The sequence below is a fragment of the Haliotis rufescens genome, unplaced genomic scaffold, assembly GCF_023055435.1.
Source record: "Haliotis rufescens isolate VD_foot unplaced genomic scaffold, xgHalRufe1.0.p SCAF_9, whole genome shotgun sequence".
NCBI lineage: Eukaryota > Metazoa > Mollusca > Gastropoda > Lepetellida > Haliotidae > Haliotis > Haliotis rufescens.
In genome coordinates this window covers 18,815,746-18,840,120 of record NW_025964383.1, presented here as the reverse complement: position 1 = coordinate 18,840,120, position 24,375 = coordinate 18,815,746, and the positions used below count along the sequence as shown (strand labels likewise).

General features: G+C 40.4%; 1 protein-coding gene across 1 annotated transcript in view; it reads left to right on the top strand.

The window, feature by feature from the left end:
• The window catches only part of LOC124145968 (cullin-4A-like), a 36,274-nt gene extending 14,774 nt beyond the window's left edge, over nucleotides 1–21,500 (top strand). The window contains exons 10-22 of the mRNA XM_046515968.2: nucleotides 346–421; nucleotides 1,515–1,643; nucleotides 2,880–2,917; nucleotides 3,288–3,354; nucleotides 4,504–4,614; nucleotides 6,243–6,328; nucleotides 7,936–8,043; nucleotides 9,469–9,582; nucleotides 10,702–10,807; nucleotides 12,364–12,437; nucleotides 13,269–13,367; nucleotides 16,065–16,217; nucleotides 18,227–21,500. Of these exons, the coding sequence (XP_046371924.1) occupies nucleotides 346–421; nucleotides 1,515–1,643; nucleotides 2,880–2,917; nucleotides 3,288–3,354; nucleotides 4,504–4,614; nucleotides 6,243–6,328; nucleotides 7,936–8,043; nucleotides 9,469–9,582; nucleotides 10,702–10,807; nucleotides 12,364–12,437; nucleotides 13,269–13,367; nucleotides 16,065–16,217; nucleotides 18,227–18,322 (1,257 nt within the window). The 3' untranslated portion in view covers nucleotides 18,323–21,500. The remainder of the gene's footprint in view (nucleotides 1–345; nucleotides 422–1,514; nucleotides 1,644–2,879; nucleotides 2,918–3,287; nucleotides 3,355–4,503; nucleotides 4,615–6,242; nucleotides 6,329–7,935; nucleotides 8,044–9,468; nucleotides 9,583–10,701; nucleotides 10,808–12,363; nucleotides 12,438–13,268; nucleotides 13,368–16,064; nucleotides 16,218–18,226) is intronic.
• The last annotated feature ends 2,875 nt before the right edge of the window (nucleotides 21,501–24,375 follow it).

Genomic DNA, 24,375 nt, shown 5'->3' with positions numbered 1-24,375 from the left:
TATTGACTCTATGTAAGGTCTAATAATTTGATGTATTGAGTTACTAAAAATAGAATGGGATAAACCCAGAAGTGGCATTCCCCAAACCTAAGCCAATCAGATGTCTCTGTTTGTTGAAAACTCCTTATGTTAGCTAATATACTATTGATATCTTGAATCTGCTTCTGTCTCTTTATGATATGATAAAACAAATGTAGACTTTATATGGGGTCAAAACCTGTTTTGTATGGATCCCAACCTCATCCTCCGTCAATACTGCTTTCCCCCCATAAAAGCAGGTATTGACTCCTATGAGGTCTATTTTTGTATATTCATGGTGTATTAACGTTCTTGCTCTCCTTTCAGAATACTGGCCGGGTAATAGTTGTGAACCAGGAGAATGATTCAGACAAAGACAAGGACATGGTGCAGTGTTTGTTAGGTGGGGGACACTCAGCTGCAGTTTTTACCTTGTCAAGTTGGTGCTTGATGTTTGTGTTTCCAGACCGCCTCCGTGGTCTAATGGTAGAGCGTCTGCCCTGAGAGCGGAAGGTCCGGGGTTATATCCCCAGCCACGTCATACCAAAAGACGTTAAAAGATGGTACTTGTTGTTACCCTGTCTGGCGCTCGGCATTAAGGGGCTAAAACAAGGACTGGTCGGCTCGGAGTCAGTATACTGTGTCTGAGTGGGCTATTCATGTTAAACTGCGGCATGGTATCTCAATGTGCTAGCACTATAAATCGGCATCAGTCCGGACTAGTACAAGCAGCCACACACACACATACACGTGCATGCACGTCGCTATATAAGTGCAATAATCTTGGACGCGACGTTAAACCCCATTTCACCTCACCTTGTGTTTCCAATGTTGTGTGATGCCACGCCCGAGTTCACATCATGTAGATATGATGTCATCCTACCTCTTGGGCACTTACAGTAATGACAAATATTTCAAAGTGTGCTTTTCAAGAAATATCCATTTTGCTAGCAGAAAACATCATCATTGAGTTTTCATAATTAGGTTACAGTGTAGGTAAGGATCAGCAGTCAGGTTACTGCAAGCGGCTGTATTTTCCAGTTAGTTCCCCTCTTGAAGATTCCGGGGTAGAATAGGTCTTCAGCAACCCATGCTTGCCGTAAAAGGTGACTATGCTTGTCGTAAAAGGCGATTAACGGGATCAGATGGTCAGACTCGCTGACTTGGTTGATGCATGTCATCAATCCCAATTGCGTGGATCGATGCTCATGATATTAATCACTGGATTGTCTGGTCCAGACTCGATTATTTACAGACCGCCATCATACAGCTGGAATATTGCTGAGTGCGGCGTTAAACAATAAACCAACCAAACCAATCTCGAACTAGGTCAATAGCACTGTATTACCAGCATGAACCAAAAGAAAAGTATGTGCTGATGAAGTAGTCAACTGTGCTGATGAAGTAGTCAACTGTGCTGATGAAGTAGTCAACAGGTTTTCTTTGTTTGTCTATACATTACCATTATGATGATTGTTATTATTATTTTCTTTCAGATTTCAAGGATAAAATCGACAACATAATCAGCACATGTTTTGGTCGTAATGACAAATTTATCAATGCAATGAAGGATAGTTTTGAAAACTTTATCAACCAAAGACAGAACAAGCCGGCCGAACTTATAGGTGAGTAACACCTGAGCGAATAGGTTGCCTCTATTTGTTATGTGTAATCAAGGAGGCTTTTATATGACACATTCTAAATTAAGTCTTTGTGTTTTTCAAACCCAAGATTTTATGCTTGGTTTCTCTGGTGTCTAAGTTAGAATAGGTCTTCAGCAGCTCATGCTTGTCATAAGAGGCAACTAACAGGAACAGGTAGTCTGGTTGCTGCATGTCATCATATCCCAATTGCATAGATTGGTGGCCCAGTCGTCTAAGGCGCCGTGATTGGCTGTGCAGAGTTGTGTTCTTTGGGCATGCCAGAAACCTATGATTGTGGGTTCGAATCCCCGTTCGCCCCGATTATGTTTCTAGGTTTGTCAGCACCATACCTGTGCTTGTGGGGTTTACCAAAGTGGTAAACGTCTGAGACCTGCATCACTTCGGCTTTCCTCCCACATTAAGCTGATACGCCGCGATATGACTGGAATACTGTTAAAAGCGGCGTTAAACCAAATCACTCACGAAAGAACGAACGAACGAACGAACGACTATTGGCCGTGTTTATCCCTGATGCTCCTGATGTCAATCAATGGATTGCCTGTCCTGATTTGAATATTTACAGACCGCAATCATAGAGCTGAAATATTGCTGAGTGGGGCATAAACAAAACAAAACAAAATACTCTGTGGGGATTAAGGACCCTTGTCAACAGAATCATGATGATCTTCCTGCTGTATGACATGGCTGATTCAGCTGCATCGTTGTTGTTCATGCATCACTGATTTGCCTGGGCCAGATTATCATGTGCCACTTCTGTAGCTGCTGACTGCAGAGTTAAACTTTCACTACCTTCACCTTCTGTATTACATCTAAGACCTCCTCCGTGGTCTGGTGGTAGAGAGTCCGCCCGGAGAGTGGAAGGTCCGGGTTTCGATCCCAAGCCACATCGTACCAAAAGACATTAAAAGATGGTACTTGTTGTTACCCTGTCTGGCGCTTGGCATTAAGGGGCTAAAACAAGGACTGGTCGGCTCGGAGTTAGTATACTATGTCTGAGTGGGGTATTCATGTTAAACTGCGGCATGGTATCTCACTGGGCTAGCACTTTAAATCGGCATCAGTCTGGACTAGTACAAGCAGCCCTACACATACGTGCATGCACGTAGCTATTTAAGTACAATAAACCTGGACACAGCGTAAAATCCCAATTCCACCTCACCTCTTACATCTTAATTTACATATAACTTTTCATTTCAGCAAAATATGTGGACTCCAAGTTACGAGCAGGAAACAAGGTTTGTCCCTTTACCCTAAGTCCTATAACTATAAGCTGAAGTAAGAAATTATCTTCTAATTATCCAGTATTATTGAAAGTGATATGGTCTTTTGTGAGTACCGATTTTGATCCCATGGGAACTCTGTGTTAGAATTGGCCCCCAGCAACCAATGCTGGTTGTAGGTGACAAGTTAAAGAATAGGATTGTCAGGCCGGTCACTTGCTTGATTGCATCGTACCCCAATGGAGTGGATCGTTGCTTGCAATATTGATCATTGGATTGTCAGGTCCACACTTGATTATTTACAGGCTGCCGTCAAGTAGGTGGAATATTGCTGATTGCAGCATTAAACAACAAACAGATTTTGATTCTGATATTTTTCCCCCAGGAGGCAACAGAGGAAGAGTTGGAGAGACTTCTAGACAAGATCATGGTGCTCTTTAGGTTCATTCATGGTGAGCTGTTACCCTTGTCAGCAGAGCAGTTTTCTTTGTCGTTCTGTATATTGATTCAGTTCAGCTGGACTAATCATGTATGAACGTGTGTATAATAGGGCTGTTACGATTCACTCGCGTACTCAGTGAATCGAACCGTATCCATTCATGAATTGAATTCGTTATTCATAGTGACTAGAATCAAATATTTATGAATATGCAGTCATGTGCATTTACATACCCTGACCCTTAAAATAACCATAAGAACATATCATATGCATAGATTTCTTCAAAGACAACACTCTTTTATATTTAATTTGGCATATTGTGGTTACTGGTCATTGTCTCATTTCAGCAGATACTAGTACTAGTGCAGTATATAAATGCATAATAAATAAATAATTAACAAACCATGTTAAATAATTGAATTTGTTGTTGTTTCACTGAATATCATAAATAATACATCAACTCTTGACTTGTTATTACATTCGTAAATAAATATTCGTATTCGTTATCCTATATTCATGATATGAATCGTATTCACCACATAGTGTATTCGTTGCAGCCCTAGTGTATAACCCAGCATGGACCATCGAACACACACACAGTTTCTTACAATGCTGTATCACTCTCTGTCTGCTATGCATGCTGGTATTTGAATGAGATACCTCATACTCGAGAACGGGGAGCCTAGTGGTTAAAGCGTTTGCTCGTCGCGCCGAAGACCCGGGTTCGATTCCCGACATGGGTACAATGTGTGAAGCCCATTTCTGGTGCCCACCGCCGTGATATTGCTGGAATATTGCTAAAAGCAGCGTAAAACCATACTCACTCACTCACTCATAGTGGAGAACCCTTGTGAAGGTCTGGGTTAGAAGTGGTCTTCAGCAACCCATGCTTGTTGTAAGAGGCAACTAACGGGATCGGATGCTCAGACTTGCTGACATGGTTGATGTATGTCATTGTATCCCTGTTGCATAGATCGATTCACATGATGTTAATCACTGGATTGTATAGTCCAGACTGCATTATTTACAGACCGCAGCCTCATAGCTGGAATATTGCTGAGTGCGGTGTTAAACAACAAACAAACAAACAAACAAAACATTCATGTTGTAGAGAGAAAATGCAAAGAAAGCATTGACTTGACATGATGAAACATGTTTTCAGGGAAGGATGTGTTTGAAGCTTTCTACAAGAAGGATCTTGCAAAGCGTCTTCTTGTTGGGAAAAGTGCATCAGTTGATGCGGAGAAGTCCATGTTGTCAAAACTTAAACAAGGTACACATTACAACTTATGTCATGGTTGTCTGTTGGGAAATATTGATAAATCATATGTTGCATGTTATAGAAGCATCATCTTTGTGAGGTCTTTATCAAACCAGTTTGATGAACATGGTGTTTTTTTTTAAGATTTTTATTGTGATTATTTTAATTATCGGGATAACCCATTGGGGAGTGTGGGTTCGAATAGGTCGCCAGCTGCCAAGAGTATTAGTATACCTGTTGTCACTAAATAGATCAGGTGGTCAGGCTGTGATTTGGTTGATAACGTCTCATCGTTCACTGACGGCGTGGGATGTTTCTCATGTATCCATCACTGGATTGTCTCGTCCATACAGCGTTGAACTTAAACGAAAGCATTATTTGGTGTACAGATACTATGTTATCTTCATCATATGTTTCGATTTGTGCTTTATGAGATGTGACTATGTGTGTGTTGTCTTAAAGTCACATGAAGAAAAGATATATCCAAATTCCTTTCAAAATTAGAATACATTCCCATCTCATCCTAGTCCTGCTGATGTGTCGGGAGTCCGGGTTAGAATACGTCCCCAGTACCTTATGCTTGCAAAGAGCAACTCCCCTGTAAAGACCTGGGTTAGAATAGGTCTTCAGCAACCCATGCTTGTCGTAAGAGGTGACTAACGGAATCAGGAGGTCAGACTCGACTTGCTGACTTGGTTGATGCATTTCATCGTATCCCAATTGCATAAATCAATGTTAATGATGTCAGTCAATGGATTGTCTGGTCCAGAATTGATTATTTACAGACACCTTTCATATTTTACTAATATATTGAGTGCAGCATTAAACAAACAAGAAACAAAAGAACAGAGAGCACAATGGCATGAGTCAACCAGTTTGGTGAATTGATTCATCATGCCATCATCATGCCATCATCATGATCATACCCCAATAAGGTGGACATTGCTCCTTATATCAATCACTGGTTTCTGTGGTCCAGATTCAATTATTTACAGGATGTGCAATCTGATTGAAATCAGACCTTAGTTCTCACTACCACTAAACAAAGATCTGAGGACATCCCATTAGGGGTCACGTTAGAACGACCTTTCATCTGACCAATCAGAGCGTCGCTTACCAGATCTATAAGTGACAGTTGGAATGTGATTTCTAATGATGCAACCACGAGAACTTTAACACGGGGAATTCCGAACGATAGTTACGGGTTTAACGACTGTATCTATACAATCTAGACCATCTATTAGCCATTCCAGAATGTTCTTTAGTTCAGGTTTCAAAATTTTAATCGAGAATTTGTCAAAATATGTTGCGTTGTCGCCAATTTGAAACTAGTGCCGTAAAGCACGAGAAAGCTGTCTTCTGATTGGTCATTCCATTGGTCGGTCAAAGTTCGCGCAAGGTCTGTCTGGCGTGACCGTAATGGGATGTCCTCAGAACTTTGTTTAGTGGTAGCGAGAACTAAGATCTGATTTTAATGAGATTGCAGGATGTGCTGATGTAGCTTAAACTAGTGTTTGCTGAGATGCTACACAACAAACTAGCACCATGGATGTTACTCTAGCCGCTGAGCTGATGGGACTGCAGGTGTGTGATGCATCATTGTGATCATTGTGTGATGCATCATTGTTTCTGTTGAGCAGAGTGTGGTGCAGCCTTCACTGGGAAGCTGGAGGGAATGTTTAAAGACATGGAGCTGTCAAAAGAATTGACACTTGCCTTTAAACAAGTAGGAGTCTCAATTAACCTTCCTAATGGATACTACACTTTATCATTTAACTAAAGCATTTATCCATGACATAAGCTTATGACATAAAAACGTGTATGTCATACCCCAATGACATAAGTATGCAAATTAGATATGCAAATTAGATAACCGGAAGTGGGACTTTTTTCGCCGATGCACGTGAGTAGGTGTTTACAAACAACATGGATACCTTTGATGTTGGAGACATTATTTCAATTATTCTGCAAAAGTCTGTTCAAGTATTTTGTTTAAAATAATCCGAGGAACTTTTTTTCTCAGCGAAAGAATATGTCATAAAGGAGTTAAGAGGTTGTTTATTTTGGTTTACACGGCTATGGAAAACATGTATCACTACGCACGATCTATACGTAAGATTTCGACAAGTTGCTGATGTTAATGTTTAATGCAAATATTCCTTAATTGGGAAGCAAAAATGTGAAAATGATAAATAGAATTCATCACTTGTGTTTTTTAATAAGGGAAATATCAACCTCGTCCCGTTAATCGGTATTTGCCTCGCCAAAGGCTCGGCAAATACCGATTAACTAAGACTCGGTTGATATTTCCCATATTAAAAAACACAAGTGATGAATTCTCTATTTATATTGGGAAATTTGTCCGAAAATAGTTCACATATGTTTCATTGTCTTTTAGTAACAGACAACTTATGAGGATAATCATATTATAATAACGAGGAGGTATAATTCAATTTGACTTTTTCTTGCAATATTATGCTGTTTGCATATACCGCTCCACATTTGTTGGGGTTATTCTGAGTGTCCAGGTGGGGTTAAATCGGAGAGGTTGTTTGGAGATGTTGGCATATGAATAGGATGGGATTTGGGCTGGGCACGCTTATCTTTTAAAAGTTGAAGAGTATAAATCTTTTTTTATGAAATGCATATTACAGAGATATATAACAGATAGCTAAGCGATAAATCGCAAAGAACATTGAAGAACAAAGCATATTATGTTTTGATGACGTCATATGATTTGTACGATAAACAACTCCCCTCGTTATTTGTTTGTTAACTAATTGAATACTAAATTACTTTATAATGCTTGTACTACAGATATTCTTGCTGTGTTTAGGGTCTGGACAATGGTTGGCTAAATTGTCCATTTTCCTATGCTCATATATATTGACCACACAATGTGACCTACTGTGTTCCATGTTGAAGGCAGCAGTACCATTTCATAAAATTCTTTTGAGTCTGGTAAACTTGGCGAACAATATTCCATATAATAGCAATAAAATCAACTGAAAATTATGTTAGTCATTTTTGGGTTGTTGTTTTTAAAGATTTTTGAACGGATTGCTTTATTTATTGCCCATATTCTAACAGTAAGTTTCTCAAAGACTATTACCAACCTTCGATATAACCTGGGCCCACTTGCACAAAGCGATCTTAGCGCTAAGACTATTGTAAGCCAATGTTAAAGTATGGGAGTTATGATCATGTTAGCGCTAAGATCGCTTTGTGCAAGTGGGCCCAGGTGTTGTGGCTTAAATTGCAAGTCTACTGGTAGGTGCTGTTTTAGTGTTTGTGATAGAACTAAAACTTGAATGTGTTTGTGTCTGTTTGCAGTACATGCAGAACCAGGACGCCCCCGGGGGAATCGATCTGACGGTTAACATCCTCACCATGGGGCACTGGCCCACATATCAGCCCATGGAGGTGCACCTTCCCTCCGAGGTGAGAGATAGCGACATGACATATCTATAGAGGTCTCTGTAACTGTTGAAATCAGCCTTCCTGTTACTCCATTTACAGGGATGTGAGATCTCCGCGGAAATGCGGAAAATTGTGTTTTTTAAAACACTAGTCCTCAGAAAAAATCATCTTTCGCGTAAAATTAAATCAAAGATTAAAAAAAAACACTCTGAAAAAGGTTATCGAAAACCAGACAACCGTTGCGAATTGTCCTGTTTTCGATCAGAGCTTTCAGCATCATAGGTTTTCGGACTTCATACGTTTTCTATCACGAATAATTGCACTATAACATGGGGTATAACACAGAAATTGTAAATACTCAGATGATGGCTTGTTTTTAAGATAAAGTTGTCTTTTAGCCTGTAAGTGAATTATATGTTTTACAGTTGTTCATGTGATTGTTGTTCATGCCCCCAGACCCCCCTAGACATTTCCCCTTTTGGGGGAAAACCAGCTCACATCCCTGTATTTAGTTCCTGCAGGAAGTTGGTAATCCTATCCTACTGTTACACACTTCCATCCCACCGCAATCACAGGAAATCTGTTCTGCTTCATTTACTTGAATTTTTGCAATCTTGGCAGAGAACCAAATTCATTTCTGTGAAAATCTTTGATTTCCCGACTTTGTACAATGTGTGAAGCCCATTCTGGTGTCCCCCTCCGTGATATTGCTGGAATATTGCTAAAAGCAGAGTAAAGCCATACTCACTCACTCAATCAAAAGTTGTTTGATCGGCATTTAAGGCCAGCAACCTTTTGCCCTATTTTGACTTGTACCATATATTCCCATATTTGTTCAGGTGAACAATTGACTTATCTTTGCATGTGTTTGGGATGGGCGCCACTAGTAGGCCAGGATGATCACTATTTGATAGTTATTCAACACACTATATATTCGGTAACGTACAATGTACAGTAAACTATGGTTATAACGAACTCAAAGGGACCACTTATTTGAGTTCGTTATAACTGTAGTTCATTAAAGCATATATACACATATATATAGCAAATGCCCGGGATCAAAATACAGTATGTTACATCCGTCAGTTTGTTATAAGCTTGTTCATTATAAACGTAGTTCACTGTATTACGACCTCTGATGAAAATGGTTTTGTCACTTTTTTTATATGCTCTCTTGCAATCGTTTTGAATAATGAGGGTAGATCTTGTTTGATAGGCATTACTTAGAAGTTTACGGATTACAAAGTAGACACAATTTATGGATAAAGTTGTTCTCCATAAATTGTGTCTACTTTGTCATGGTGATCTTATCTTTTTAACTTTGAGGACTTCCACTTCTGTAATCACTGTGTGACAAATTGACATCTTTCATTGCGACTGGATACAGTATTCTTTGATTATTTATATGGCTCAGAAAGAAGTAGCAATATGTTCTTTCCTTTACAGATGATTCAGTTCCAAGAAGTGTTCAAAACATTTTACCTCGGCAAGCACAGTGGTCGTAAACTGCAGTGGCAGCCCACCCTAGGGCATTGTGTTCTCAAGGCTACATTTGCTGGGGTAAGTATTTCATGGCTTGGGGGGGGCGGTCGGGTAGCCTAGTGGTTTAAGCCTTCGCTCGTCACGCCGAAGACCCGGGTTCGAATCCCGACATGGTTACAATGTGTGAAGCCCATTTCTGGTGTCCCCCGCCGTGATATTGCTGGAATATTGCTAAAAGCGGCATAAAACCAAACTCACTCACTCACTCATGGCTCGGGGCAATCTTTGAGATTTTTAGGTGTGTTTGTTGGACTGATTTTACATAACAAGTGTTAGACTCCTTGTCATCCTCACCGCCTCTGTGGTCTAGTGGATAGTGGGTCTGCCTGGAGAGTGGAAGGTTCGATCCCTGACTGAGTCATACCAAAAGACGATGGTACTTGTTACCCTGCCTGGTGCTTGACATTATTGGGATAAGACGAGGAATGGTTGGCTCAGAGTCAGTGTGCTGTGTCTGAGTGGGGTGTTCATGTTAAACTGCGGCATGGTATCTCATTGGGCTAGCACCATAAAACGGGCATAAGTCTGAACTAGTACAAGCATTCACACACACACATACTTGCATGTCCCTATATAGTGCAATAATCTTGAACGCAATTCAACTGGGGAATATTTGAACACAGTGATTAGATGAATTCAGTATCAGCCCTACCTATTACTGGTGACCGAACCCCGTGAAGATTCCGGGGTAGAATAGGTCTTCAGCAACCCATGCTTGTCGTAAAAGGCGACTATGCTTGTCGTAAAAGGCGACTAACGGGATCAGGTGGTCAGGCTCGCTGACTTGGTTGATGCATGTCATCGATCCCAATTGCGTGGATCGATGCTCATGATATCAATCACTGGATTGTCTGGTCCAGACATGATCATTTACAGACCGCCATCATACAGCTGGAATATTGCTGAGTGCGGCGTTAAACAACAACCCAACCAACTGGTGACCGAGGAGTTGTAGGGTAGCTGGAATATTGCCGGAGTATTGCTTCTAATATTACTTTAATGTTACTATAATGTTGCTGAGTATTGCTGGGTATTGCTGGAATATTTCTAAAAGTTATGTACAGTCATACTAACTCATTGTTGACCTGTTAGTTTGAGAAGCAGTGTTGAACCCCCGACCTCCACGTTGTATTGCAGGTGAAGAAAGAGCTCCAGGTATCCCTCTTCCAGTCTCTGTGTCTTCTACTCTTCAATGAAGGAGATGACTACACATACAGCGAAATCAAGACAGCCACAGCTATCAGTACGTAACGATCATAACACTCGTTCTTCATCTTCAGTTGGCATTCTCAAAGTTGATTACAAACAATAATATTGATGACAACTTCTAACTAAACTATTGTTTGTAAGATAAAGTTGTGATACCTGCTCACAAATATTGCAATTACCGTATTCGACGTAATAAGCGCCCACGGCGATATTTGCTAATGTATTGGCAAGTGAACAATCCCAATTAGCACCCCTTCCGATTGCTCAATGTACACAAGACTTATTTATTCGCGTATAATACGCACTCGTGTGTTATATGCACCCTTAATTACAGGCAATTAAATTCTGGAAAATGTATCTGTCACATATAAACATTTCAGACTGTCAGCATAAACCATGAAATTTCCGATCTTTCAACTTTTTTTTGTTCACCAAAATAGTACTCTAATAAGAGGCCCCTATTTCTAATTTTGAGAGCGTCCTGGGCGCTTATTATATCGAATAGGGTATTAGGAATGCGTTTATCAGTTTGCAATGAGAGACAGTGTTAGGCAGCCTAGATGTTTCGATCAACCTAAAGTTTAGAGGTAAGAGGTGTTATAGGTATAACATGATTTGAAATACTGATGAATACGTATCACTGTTTGCTTAGAAAATACTGGTATATTGCATTTTTCAGAGTCATGCATATTTTCATCTTGTTGGTAAAGTTTACAAAAGTGACAAGTCAAATTAAAATTATGAAATTCAGAAATTAGCAACTGATTCCTGTGATCGAAAAAGCAAAACTATTGTGTCTATTACGAATGTGTTCTGACCATAGCAACATCCAACAAAATAGCGGATGACTACAAAGTTGTAAACAATATGCAGAGGAAGTCCATTATGTTGATCTGGACATAAATAAACACCACTGTGTGACCACTGTGTGACCACTGTGACTCTTTTGTGAAATGAGCAGGGGATACCATGAATCTAATGATGCAAATATGTGTACATCATCTACTGAAAATGCAGTTAAGTGCAAGTTTTCAGAAGGTTCCTTAGCGAATTACAGATGAAAGAACCCATGCAATTTTTTGTGGTATGAATCGCAATACATGGATACTCTCTGCATTAAGTTGCAATACGAAAGACACTGGTTCTATTCCTCACACCCAGTGATTCCAGGTTAGAATTGGTCCCCAGGAACTTATCTTGGCCGTAAGATGCAACCAAATGGATCGGGGATCAGGCTTGATGACTTAGTTGTTTGTATACCTCCGTACCCCGATGGCGTGGATCATTGCTCACAATATCGGTCACTGAATTGTCTGATCCAGACTTCAGGGGTATTATTTACAGGCTGCTGTCGTATAGCTTGAATATTGCTAACTGTGTTGTTTAACAGCAGACACACATGGTGATGCATTGCTGGAATATTGCTGAATGTGGTGTGAGCCTTATTTACCCTCAAGGTGATATGTACATTAAGCATTTACCTTCAGTGTGATCTAGTCTTTTTGTGGACTTCCTCTCTTTGAAACCAGATGAGTACTGTGCAACTGAGTCCAGACAATGATAACTAATTAACACAATGACTTCTTACAGCGGACAGTGAGTTGCGTCGCACTCTGCAGTCTCTGGCTTGTGGCAAGGCTAGAGTTCTCATCAAGGCCCCAAAGGTAAGGTTTAATGAAAGTAAGGACCGTTGTGATTAGAGGATCAGATTTTTCTGACAGTTTTGTCTCAAATCTTTCTGACATTTCTTGATGATTTCTGTAAATTATCTAGACCTGCTCAGAGGCTGCGATTCGAGCCAAGGCTGCTGTAAATGACAGTAAAAATTAACTTTTATCAATCAGAATTTACGAAAATAAGAACATTAGAAAAATCCAGTTGTGAATAATACCACATTTTTTCCCAATTTGCCTACTAAGGGCACTTAGTTTGGAGGGGCGGTCAGGTAGCCTAGTGGTTAAAGCATTCACTTGTCACGCCGAAGATCCGGGTTTGATTCCCGGCATGGGTACAATGTGTGAAGCCCATTTCTGGTGTCCCCGGCCGTGATATTGCTAGAATATTGCCAAAAGCCGCGTAAAACCACGCTATGGGTTTGAATCCTGGTTCACGTCTGATTAGGTTTCTAGGTTTCTCAGCACCATACCTGTACTCATGGATTTCAAAGTGATAAACGTCTGTTCAAAGCAGCGTTAAACCTCACTCACTCACTCCTGTGTAAATTCCTGCACTTTCTAGGAGTCACAAGTGCTGTCAAAATCAGTTTCCACTGTTTGATAGTAACCATGTCAAGCAGTAGGTATTCAGTTAGCAAGTATATTAGGGTTGCTGTGTTGATGTGTGGCTATTGAAAAAGCTAGAAATCATTTCCGTACTTTTGCAAATCCTTACACTATTGTGATGATAGCATCTTTCTGATTTCATACCAGTGGTCTTAAGATAGATGTTGCTTGTATTATCCTGTTTCCATGGTAACATTTCTTGTTGGTTTTCAGGGGAAGGAAGTGGAAGATGATGACAAGTTTTCTTTCTGCAATGACTTCAAACACAAGTTGTACAGAATCAAGATTAACCAGATACAGATGAAGGAAACGGTTTGTAGTAGCCGTGAATCATGTAGCTGGAAGTTTGTTTGTTGTTAAACGCCACACTCAGCAGCATTCCAGCTTTATGACGGCAGTCTGTAAATAATCTGGACAAGACCATCCAGTGATTGACATCACGAGCATCGATTATTGTGATGCAATGACATGCATCATCCAAGTTAGTGAGCCTGTGACATACACTCTTGGGATTCTGTATCCAACTAGACCCGTGAAGATTCTAGGGTAGAATAGGTCTTCAGCAACCCATGCTTGCCGTGAAAGGTGACTGTGCTTGTCGTAAAAGGCGACTAACGGGATCGGGTGGTCAGACTCGCTGACTTGGTTGATGCATGTCATCGATCCCAATTGCGTGGATCGATGCTCATGATATTAATCACTGGATTGTCTGGTCCAGACTTGATTATTTACAGACCGCCGTCATATTGCTGGAATATTGCTAAGTGTGGCGTTAAACAACAAACCAACCAACCAACTGTCTCCAAATAGGTCCCCAGAAACCCATGCTTCGTAGGAAAAGCAGCGTTAGAAACTAACAGTTTCAGTCCACTAGTCCTTATAATGATAACATATAGCAAAACCCCTAAAAATGGCAAATTTCTACTAGTCCTTATGATACCTTAACTATTGGGCAGTTTGGCAAGGACTACAGGACTAGTGCCAATTTCTAACGCTGAAAAGCCATCCCTTAAGGATGGGTGGTTGCAGTTTGTGAGCTGGCTGATTCAGTTGTCTCACATTGATGGTATTGATTGTTGCTCATGCTATCAATCACTTGTTTGCCTGCACACACGTAATTATTTACAGTGCCATGAGAAAGCTGGAGTATTGCTGACTGGCTTACTTCTTGCCCACAATTGCAGTTGTGACATGGTTCAATATTAGTATAGAAGCAAACATCAAGGGGGCCAGAACCCTGTCTAAGTTTGTCATCTTCCCGAGGCAACTGACTTTAAAAGTCCAGTTTCCACCCTTGCCGAACTAGGCTGGAATTACTGGGCTCGATCGTAGCGCCACCAGTGGGTATTACCAGTTATGTCCCTTCTTGGCCTCTCCTATGGACCAATCAGATTCCACCTCACGTATCACTTGTGTTTGCTTCACACAAAATGGTGGCGCCTAGCCAGGACGATCTGATCGATAATCAAGATCTATATTGTGATAAAACTGGTCTTACATCGCAATATGCATCAAATCACGTGAGCACCTTGATTAAAAACATGAAAAGATTTGGAAAATATCTGCTGACAACAAGTTGGAAGTGCACATGCTTTGCAAATCCTGCAATCTACCGAAATCTGCACGTCAATTTACGAACCAGATTTTGATTTCGGTGCACGATTTTGATTGGAGTATGCATAGACTCGTTACTCCAGGCAAAGAGTAACTCCATAATACCAGCCTAGTTCGGCAAGGGTGGAAACTGGACTTTTATAGTCAGTTAACTCTCTTGCCTCGGGAAGATGAAGTTTTGTACACTATGAGTAATGATTTACAGTTTGTTCATGTATTCAATGGCTGGATTCGCTGTGGGGATTCAGGGTTATAATTGGTCCCTAGAGCCTATGCTGGTAGTAAGATGTGACCAATGGATCGGGTGGTCAGACTACATGACTTGGTTGATTGCTTGTCATTGAACCCGATGCAGTGATTCGTTACTCACAATATCAATCACAGGATTGTCTAGTCCAAACTTGATTTTTTCCAGGCTGCCTTCATATAGCTGGAATATTCAACAACAAAAAAGAAACAAACACAGTCACTGGATTGGCTGGTCCAGATTTTATTTTAAGAGGCTGATATGCTATTGTTTGAATGTTACTTATCACGATGGCAAGGTTTTATTTTGTCTTACAAAGTGGGGATCATGGGGGACAACCAATAATTATTTTAGAGGGTCCTGTAAAGTAATGAAATGGTGCAGTGTACATTTTGATAATTACTTTAAACCCTGGAATGAGTCTACGATCATGTGGACAGTGGTCATGATTGATGGGTGAATCACAGACACCCATGACTGCTCCAACTTCATTAAAATCAGACCTCAGTTCTCACTACCGCTAAACAAAGATCTGAGGACATCCCATTAGGGGTCACGTCAAAACGACCTTTCATCCGACCAATCAGAGCATCGCTTACCAGATTATGAAAGTGACAGTCGGAATGTGATATCTAATCATGCCACCTCGAAAACTTTAACTACAAATGATAGTTACGGGCTTAACAACTGAATCCATACAATGTAGACCATCTATTAGCCATTCCAGAATGTTATTTTTGTTCAGGTTTCAAATTCGTATTCGAGAATTTGTCAAAATATGTTTCGAAGCGTAGTCACCAATTTGAAATTAGTGCCGTAAAGCACGAGAAAGCTGCCTTCTGATTGGTCATTCCATTGGTCGGTCAAAGTTCGCGCAAGATCGGTCTGACGTGACCCGTAATGGGATGTCCTCAGATCTTTATTTAGCTGTAGCAAGAACTAAGATCTGATTTTAATGAGATTGTGACTGCTCTTGATGCTCTGTAGGAAAAATGAATATTTTTGTGCATCCTTTGGGACACAGTATATTTCTTTTTCTGAGTCCTGTCTCGACATTTGTCGCACATTTGTAAAACCCCGCAAGGATACTACAACGTTGAGCAACATTCACTCCAAGTTCATCACTATTTGTTTTCCTATGTTACTAGCAAGAGGAAAACACCAGCACAACAGAACGAGTGTTCCAGGACCGACAGTACCAAGTAGACGCTGCCATTGTCCGCATCATGAAGACACGCAAGACTCTCAGTCATAACCTCCTCATTGCGGAGCTCTACAACCAGCTCAAATTCCCAGTCAAGGTGAGCGAGATATATAACACAGTCATCCACGGCAATTACGTGGGTTAGCCAGGGGGAACAGGGGGTCCAGTTGTTTGAGGTGTAGCGTTGCCGCTGTGCAGTGTTGTGTCTCTTAGGTGTTCGCGAAAACTAACCATCATGGATTCAAACCCATTTGGCCTGATTATGTTTCCGGGTTTGTTAGCGCCATACCCATGTCTGTGGATTTTACCAAAGTGGTAAACGTATGATAGACATAGAATAGAAGATGAAGATCTTTTTATGATAAGGATGGTCAGACTGTCTTGCATAATATTTACGCTAAGATTTTGAAATTGTTGGAAACTGTTGTTTTGTAGTCCTTTTTTTTAGCAATTTCTTTGTGGACTCTCTGTTGCTGTCTTGTGTAGTTTTCAATTAAGGGGCTAAAACAAGGACTGGTCGGCTTGGAGTCAGTATACAGTGTCTACATGGGGTATCCATTAGGGGTATAAAACAAGGACTGGTCAGCTTGGAGTCAGTATACAGTGTCTACATGGGGTATCCATTAGGGGTATAAAACAAGGACTGGTCAGCTTGGAGTCAGTATACAGTGTCTACGTGGGGTATCCATTTAGGGGCTAAAACAAGGACTGGTCGGCTTGGAGTCAATATACAGTGTCTACGTGGGGTATCCATTTAGGGGCTAAAACAAGGACTTGTCAGCTTGGAGTCAATATACAGTGTCTACATAGGGTATCCATTTAGGGGCTAAAACAAGGACTGGTCGGCTTGGAGTCAATATACAGTGTCTACATGGGGTATCCATTTAGGGGCTAAAACAAGGACTGGTCGGCTTGGAGTCAATATACAGTGTCTACGTGGGGTATCCATTTAGGGCTAAAACAAGGACTTGTCGGCTTGGAGTCAATATACAGTGTCTACATAGGGTATCCATTTAGGGGCTAAAACAAGGACTTGTCGGCTTGGAGTCAGTATACAGTGTCTACGTGGGGTATCCGTTTAGGGGCTAAAACAAGTACTGGTCGGCTTGGAGTCAATATACAGTGTCTACATAGGGTATCCATTTAGGGTCTGAAACAAGGACTGGTCGGCTCGGCGTCAGTATACAGTGTCTACATGGGGTATCCATTTTGTCATAGTATCTAATTAGGCTTGCACTGTAAAACCAGCTTTTGTCTTGACTAGTACAAGCAGCCACACATATAATAATAATAGTAATAAGTGCATTTATAATGCACCAGATGCCATTCACCGAGTGGATGCTCATAGCGCTACACTAATATTACCCCGGTCAATGGATCAGTGAGCACTTGATTTTCATTCTCAGCTCCCTGGGGAGTATACAACCCAAGCTGCCTGTGAGGCGCTATATAAGTTATGTTGCTATATAAGTGCAATAAACTTGAATGCTATGTCAAACTCTTTTTCACCTCACCTCACATAGATGCTGTAAAATGTGGTCTCCCCTGCCATGAAACAATGGAGTTTTGCCCAAAACACAAAAAACAATTCTTGTCCACTCCTTCACTTTTTGTTGATGCTTAGGCTAAAAAAAAATAATAGTCTTGGCTCTCAGCCACCGCTGGCATTATCATAAAGCCTGCCGTTTTGATTTCCATATTAAAAAAAATAATTAAAATCATAATACCTAAAAACAACGTGATCCAAAATAGCCAGAGTTAATTCCCTTTACTGCTCATCTCGTGTTAGGGCGGTAGGGTAGCTTAGTGGTTAAAGCGTTCGCTCGTCACGCCGAAGACCCGGGTTCGATTCCCGACATGGGTACAATGTGTGAAGCCCATTCCTGGTGTCCCCTGCCGTGATATTGCTGGAATATTGCTAAAAGCGGCGTAAAACAATACTCACTCACTCACTCATCTCGTGTTATGGTCATGGCGGAAATAGGAGTTTTGAACAACAAAAAATCCACTGCCCGCCTGCACTATATTTTTAAAAGCCATTGCCTGAGAACCAATTCTTTTAATTTTGTAACGCCTTAAATATGATAATCCTGATGAATGTTTCAGTCACCTGACCTGAAGAAAAGAATCGAGAGCCTTATTGACCGTGACTACATGGAGAGAGACAAGGATAACCCCACGAACTACCACTATATGGCCTAATACCTCCAGCTGTGGGGCAGTTCCACTGACCTTCATCAGTGCTACCGAGTCTTGTGCTAGGGGCTTCATCCCCACAGACAACTATGAATGAATACTGAGTGTGTTTATGTAGATCATTTCAGACAGTACTTCGAATTTATATGCAGGTTACTGTTTGTAGACCATATCAAGTGTTGTGGAGGACAGAGGAATAGACATCCTGACGTTTGTCAAAATCGCCCATTATTCACCAGTATGGTGAAATCATTATTCAAAGTACTTCTATTTCAGTATGAGGTGTGGCATTGGTATAAATATACAATACAAACTGCAAGCTTTACCCTGCATATATATGTTACACCTTTCTGGAGATGATCTATGTCCAACTGGGTCTACCATCCGACCACGAGGCATGACTGTGATTTGCCAAGGGAGATAACCGGGACGGGAATGCGTGAACTATCCCGTGTACGTGAGGCAGACTTCTGTTTACTATTATGTTTTGTGTACTTTGGTTTGAAATATTTACAAGTATGGGTGAAGATTATGAAGCTGTAAATAACTTAAAAATGCTTTGTACTACTGCAAATGTGTATTTTTGGATTTGAAACAGACAGGATTTCTGTGACTGTTTATTTTCATGTGAAGAGTGACCGTGAAGGGTGCGAGAGTCTGTATTTAAAAAACTGTGATGAAAAAAAGCATTACAAGTTTCGACATTTGCAGGCTGCTTCTAAGAAATTGTCCATTTCCATATAACATTAGTTCACTAGTTTTAGCCCATCTTGATGACTTAAACAATGCTTTCATCTCAAATAAATCTGTCGATGCATTGCTTGTACAGAACACCACGGGTTCTGTACGTCATGTTCAGCTGAGAGAAATGATTATATTTTGTGCAGTGAGAGCTGCCCTGCTTAAACATATCTCTCTATATTTTTCCTCCCTGATGAACAATTATCCGTCAACATGTTTGTGTGACAAGAAAAAACTCATCACCGTTCATTGTCATCATTAACAAGAATCAATGTTTATATTCTAGTTCTTAGACAGATACCTGAAGTCCTGTGAATGGAGACGGGTTCGTGGGTTCAGCAGCTTCCTTGGACAGTTGTGTTGACGCTATGACCACATGTTTCTGATCCTGTCACATTTTATAGTGTGTGTTTCTTCTGGATTATCTGCTCTTGTCCTTAAAGATTTGACAGAGGGATGGAATTATGTGGAGTCAAGGTCATAGCCATTAAGGGTTTAAGGAGCTGACCATTTGCTATTCTCAAGGGCTTGAGATTTGATTTCTTCATATTTTGTTCCTAAAAACAAATTGTACATTGGACAGACTGGATATACTGATATGGAAAATTGTGTTTTGAAGCAATCGAAATAATCTCTCCCCAAATCCCCAGCCTACAAAATAGTAAATGGTGAGTCCCTTAGAAGGTCAGTTCACTTCGTCACTAAGATCATTTCATCTTCACTTGCTGCTGGATTAATAATTCATTAAGACATGGATTCAAAGACTATCTTTACTTCATAATGAGTAAGTCTGTCACATAAATTTTTGAAAAAAATTGTAATGGATGTACCTTGAATCCAGAAATAGTTTGTAATTCTCGGTTGGAACTGTTGGTCTGGTATGTTTACTCCAGCTTGATGTAATGTAAATATGGTACAATTATATGGACATGGCTTGATCAATGACTCGAGTTCTACAATCCTGTGTGAAGACAAGGGCAGGTAACTCTGCATATTTACCCCACCCTGATTCTGTGTAAATATTTGATGTAGTATGAAATGAGAATGTTTAGTGATGGATGGAAGATTTGGCACATCATATATAAGTGCTGTGTGTGAGAGATGTGTAGATTGTGTGTAAGAATGATAGTCAGTTCAACTTTTTCAAAACATTTTGTTGTCTTAGGCACAAAAATCCTTCCGTTCACAAGGCTGAATCTACACAGGGTTCTGGGTTTTGGAGGTGAAAATGGAAAGACGAAACAAAATGACTTAGGGGGAATAATTTTCAAAATAATAAAAATTTAAAAAAGCCAATAACATAAGAATACAAAGATGATATTGCTTAAGGGAGCATTGGGGTTAAGGTAGCCAGTGGTCTTCGTATTGCAGTTCAGTGAGCAGAGTTGCATCCCCTTTCAGGATCCGTGTTTTGTGGGTTTGAATCCATTCCGTACACGATCCTTGGTTTGTCAGCACCATACCCTTGCTGGTAGATTCCACCAAAGTGGTAAACTCCTGAGATTCTTTCTTCATCCGTACAACAGCTAACACCGTGATATGACAAAATACTCACATGATGCAGTGTTCTTCTCACCATCAGACTTGTATCAAAGATATCTTGGTTGTTATAACTGAAGACCTATGCACTTTGCATCTTCGATCTTACAAGATCTTCTTCAGTGTATTATACCCAGGACCCATTTGCTACCAAAGCTTTGTATTTAGCCCAATCCAAGTGGCACAACGCTGAAAAGTAACCCTCAGACATGTAGCTACAGAAGCCTTTCAGGGCCATTGGTTTTTTTCTTGAAATTTCAAGTTATGATCTTAAAATTTGAATCTTATCTTGAAATTTCAAGATAATAATCTTGAATTTTCAAATAAGTTTGTCGCTTGAAATTTCAAGAAAAAAATAAATAAACAAATTGCCCCAAAAGGCTTCTGTATGTATGTCATTAGTGAAACACTGTGCTAAATTACTGATACGCAGATGGTGATGTCACTTCAGAAGGAGGTTTGGTGGCAAATGGGTCCAGAGTATTTATAACAGAATGGCAATATAGCCCACTGGATATTCAAGGATGGCTCCTATTTTAGATCAGTTTGATTTAATTGTTATTCTGATTAGTTCGGGCGTTCGCATTTCAGTTACATTTCAAGAACAGGTTATTTTGTTGCATAGTATAGCAGAAGAAGGGATGTTTCAACAAGAATTATAGCATGTGCTGCAATGTAATAGACGAGCACTGACAAGTTATAGGACATGAACATTTTGGGGGATTATTTTAATATGAACATAGAAGCTCAACCCAAACCCTGTGATGATCTTGTCCATTTTTTTCTAATTTTTTTAAAAATATTTTTTTTCCCTGTAAGTTGTGTACGGACAAGCAGCACAACTTGTCAACATGAGACTTGTACAGTCCCACTGCATTATTTATAAATAAATAATGTTCCCTTATATTGCTTCCTGTTGTTTTCTATGAAGGCCTCGTCAAGTTGGTGGCTGCTGGTGGTTTATGTTGCCTTTAAGAAACTCCATTAATAACAATGTGATGGCCTTCAACAGAACTCAGTGGTCTAGTGGAAAGAACATCTGCCTGGAGAGTGGAAAGTCTATGGTTCGACCCCTGGACGCGTCATGCCAAAAGGAGGTACTACATGTTACACTGCCTGGCGCTCGGCATTAACAGGATAAAACAAGGACTGGGCGGCTTGGAGTCAGTATACAGTATCCATGTTAAACTGCAAAATGGTATCTCACTATGAAACCAGCGTTAGCCCATCTTCCCGAGGCAAGAGAGTTAACTGACTTAAAAAGTCCAGTTTCCACCCTTGCCGAACTAGGCTGTAATTACTGGACTTGATCGTAGCGCCACCAGTGGCTATTACCAGTTATGTCCCTTCTAAGCCTCTCCTATGGAATCAGATTCCACCGCTTGTATCACTTGCGTTTGCTTCACACAAAATGACTGGTTGGCTTGGAGTCAGTATACATATAATCAAGATCTATACTGTGATAAAACGGGTCTTGCATCGCGAAATGCATCAAATCACGTGAGCACCTTGATTAAAAACATGAAAAGATTTGGAAAATATCTGCTGACAAGTTGGCAGTGCACATGATTTGCACATCCTGCAATCGATCGAAATGTGCATGACAGTTTATGAACCGGATTTCAATTTCGGTGTGCGATTTTGATTGGACTATGCATAGACACGTTGGTCCAGCCAAACTGTAACTCCATAATTCCTGCCTAGTTCGGCAAGGGTGGAAACTGGACTTTTATAGTCCGTTAACTCTCTTGCCTCGGGAAGATGGCGTTAGCCTTGATATGTACAAGCAGACACACACACATGCATGCACATCGCTTTAGGAGAGAAATCTTGAATGCAACGTAAACCCTATTTCACCTCACCTATAACATTACTATCTTGATCAACCAGTTACTGTCTTTTAAAACACATCTGTGACATCATTCTAATGTTTGAACGTTCCATATTTTTTCAGGAGTGGACAGTTGTTTGTCAATTGTACATTATCTTGAACCAATATTCAATTAATTTACAGTTGGAATAGACAGAACTAACTTGCATCCTTAGACAAGGGAATGATTTTAAATTTTGTAGGAAAATACGTGTCGCCAGCGGGGTTCGAACCCAGCATCGTTTGATTTGACGTCTAATTATCGATGGTGTGAAATGAACTAATATTTTCAAATATTTGCATAGTCTTTTAACTCTTAAACAAATGTGTACATAATCATCTGTTACAGCAGGGTACCTACAACAATGTTTATAATTAAAGCTGTTAGGTTAACCGTTGACAAGAAAAATATTTGGGAAAACACATACACTTTTTCAGGACTTTACATTTCCTAAAGGGGGCACGGGTGGCCCAGTCGTCTAAGGCGCTGCAATTTGCTGTACAGAGTTGCATCCCTTGGGCATGCCAGAAACCTATGATTGTGGGTTCGAATCCCGGTTCGCCCCGATTATGTTTCTAGGTTGGTCAGCACCATACCCGTGCCCGTGGGTATCACCGAAGTGGTAAACGTCTGAGACCTGCGTCACTTCGGGCTTTCCTCCCACATTAAGCTGACACGACGTAATATCACTGGAATACTGTTAAAAGTGGCGTTAAACCCAACTCACTCACTCACATTTCCTAAAAATCCCCATCAGCATGCTTTTACAACGTGCAAACAATTGACACAATACTAGTTTAGGACCCTAGGAAATTATGAAGAGCGGTGTACAATGTATTGTAAACATAAGCTTGGTGCACGTGCAACAGCAGCAGAAAACGTATTCCTTCTGCATCACGCAAGGGCGACGCACACAGTACAAATACAGTCTGTTTTATTTTTCAAGTATTTTGCACAAGAGAATGTCTTGTCCAAGTGTAAAGGTAGGGATGGGTTTTAAGCAGGAAAACATCCTCGTAACTCTTCATTCCTTGAGGAAATAACAGGGCCTCAGCCCCTGCTCCATTATTACTAAAGAATGGAGAGTTATTCGGACATTCCACTCCACGTAACTAATATTTATAATAAACAAATTCACAGACGAGGCCGAGGATCATTTGAGAGTAGTGGGAGAATAACTTCAGTCAGTTTATAATTGTGAGATCTAGCTTGTTCTTATAGACCTGGATCAAGTTTTCTAGAAAGACACCATTGGTCCTGGTCAGACTGGTCTGCAATGATTTTGTGCTCTTTTTTTGCAATATACCGTATTCGACGTAATAAGCACCCAGGGCGCTCTCAAAATTAGAAATAGGGGGCTCTTATTGGAATATTATTTTGGTGAAAAAAACCAGTTGAAAGTTTGTAAATTTCGTGGTTTATGCTGACAACCTGAAATGTATATATACGACATATATATTTTTCCAGGATTTAATTGCCCATAATTAAGGGTGCATATAACTCACCAGTGCGTATTATACATGAATAAATAAGTCTTGTGTACATTGATCGGAAGGGGGTGCTAATTGAGATTGTTCACTAACGAATATATTAGCAAATATTGCTGTGGGCGCTTATTACGTCAAATACGGCAATACTTTGTGATTCTTATTAAATTAAGATAATGTGTTGGGCGCAAACCATACAAATAGAGACAGAAGCCTTATGTTGGCCAATGTCGCCCTTAAACTACAGTAATAAAAAAAAGGTCAATGACCACCTGATTCGTTCCCATTATACTACTTAGCATTACCTAATGGGCCAAAAAAGTTGTCTTCAGTCAAAGATGTGGACCTTAGCAAATGGTGAGTAGTACACTACAGTTAATATGTCAGATTCATTATACTAATGTGAACTGACCGCCTCTGT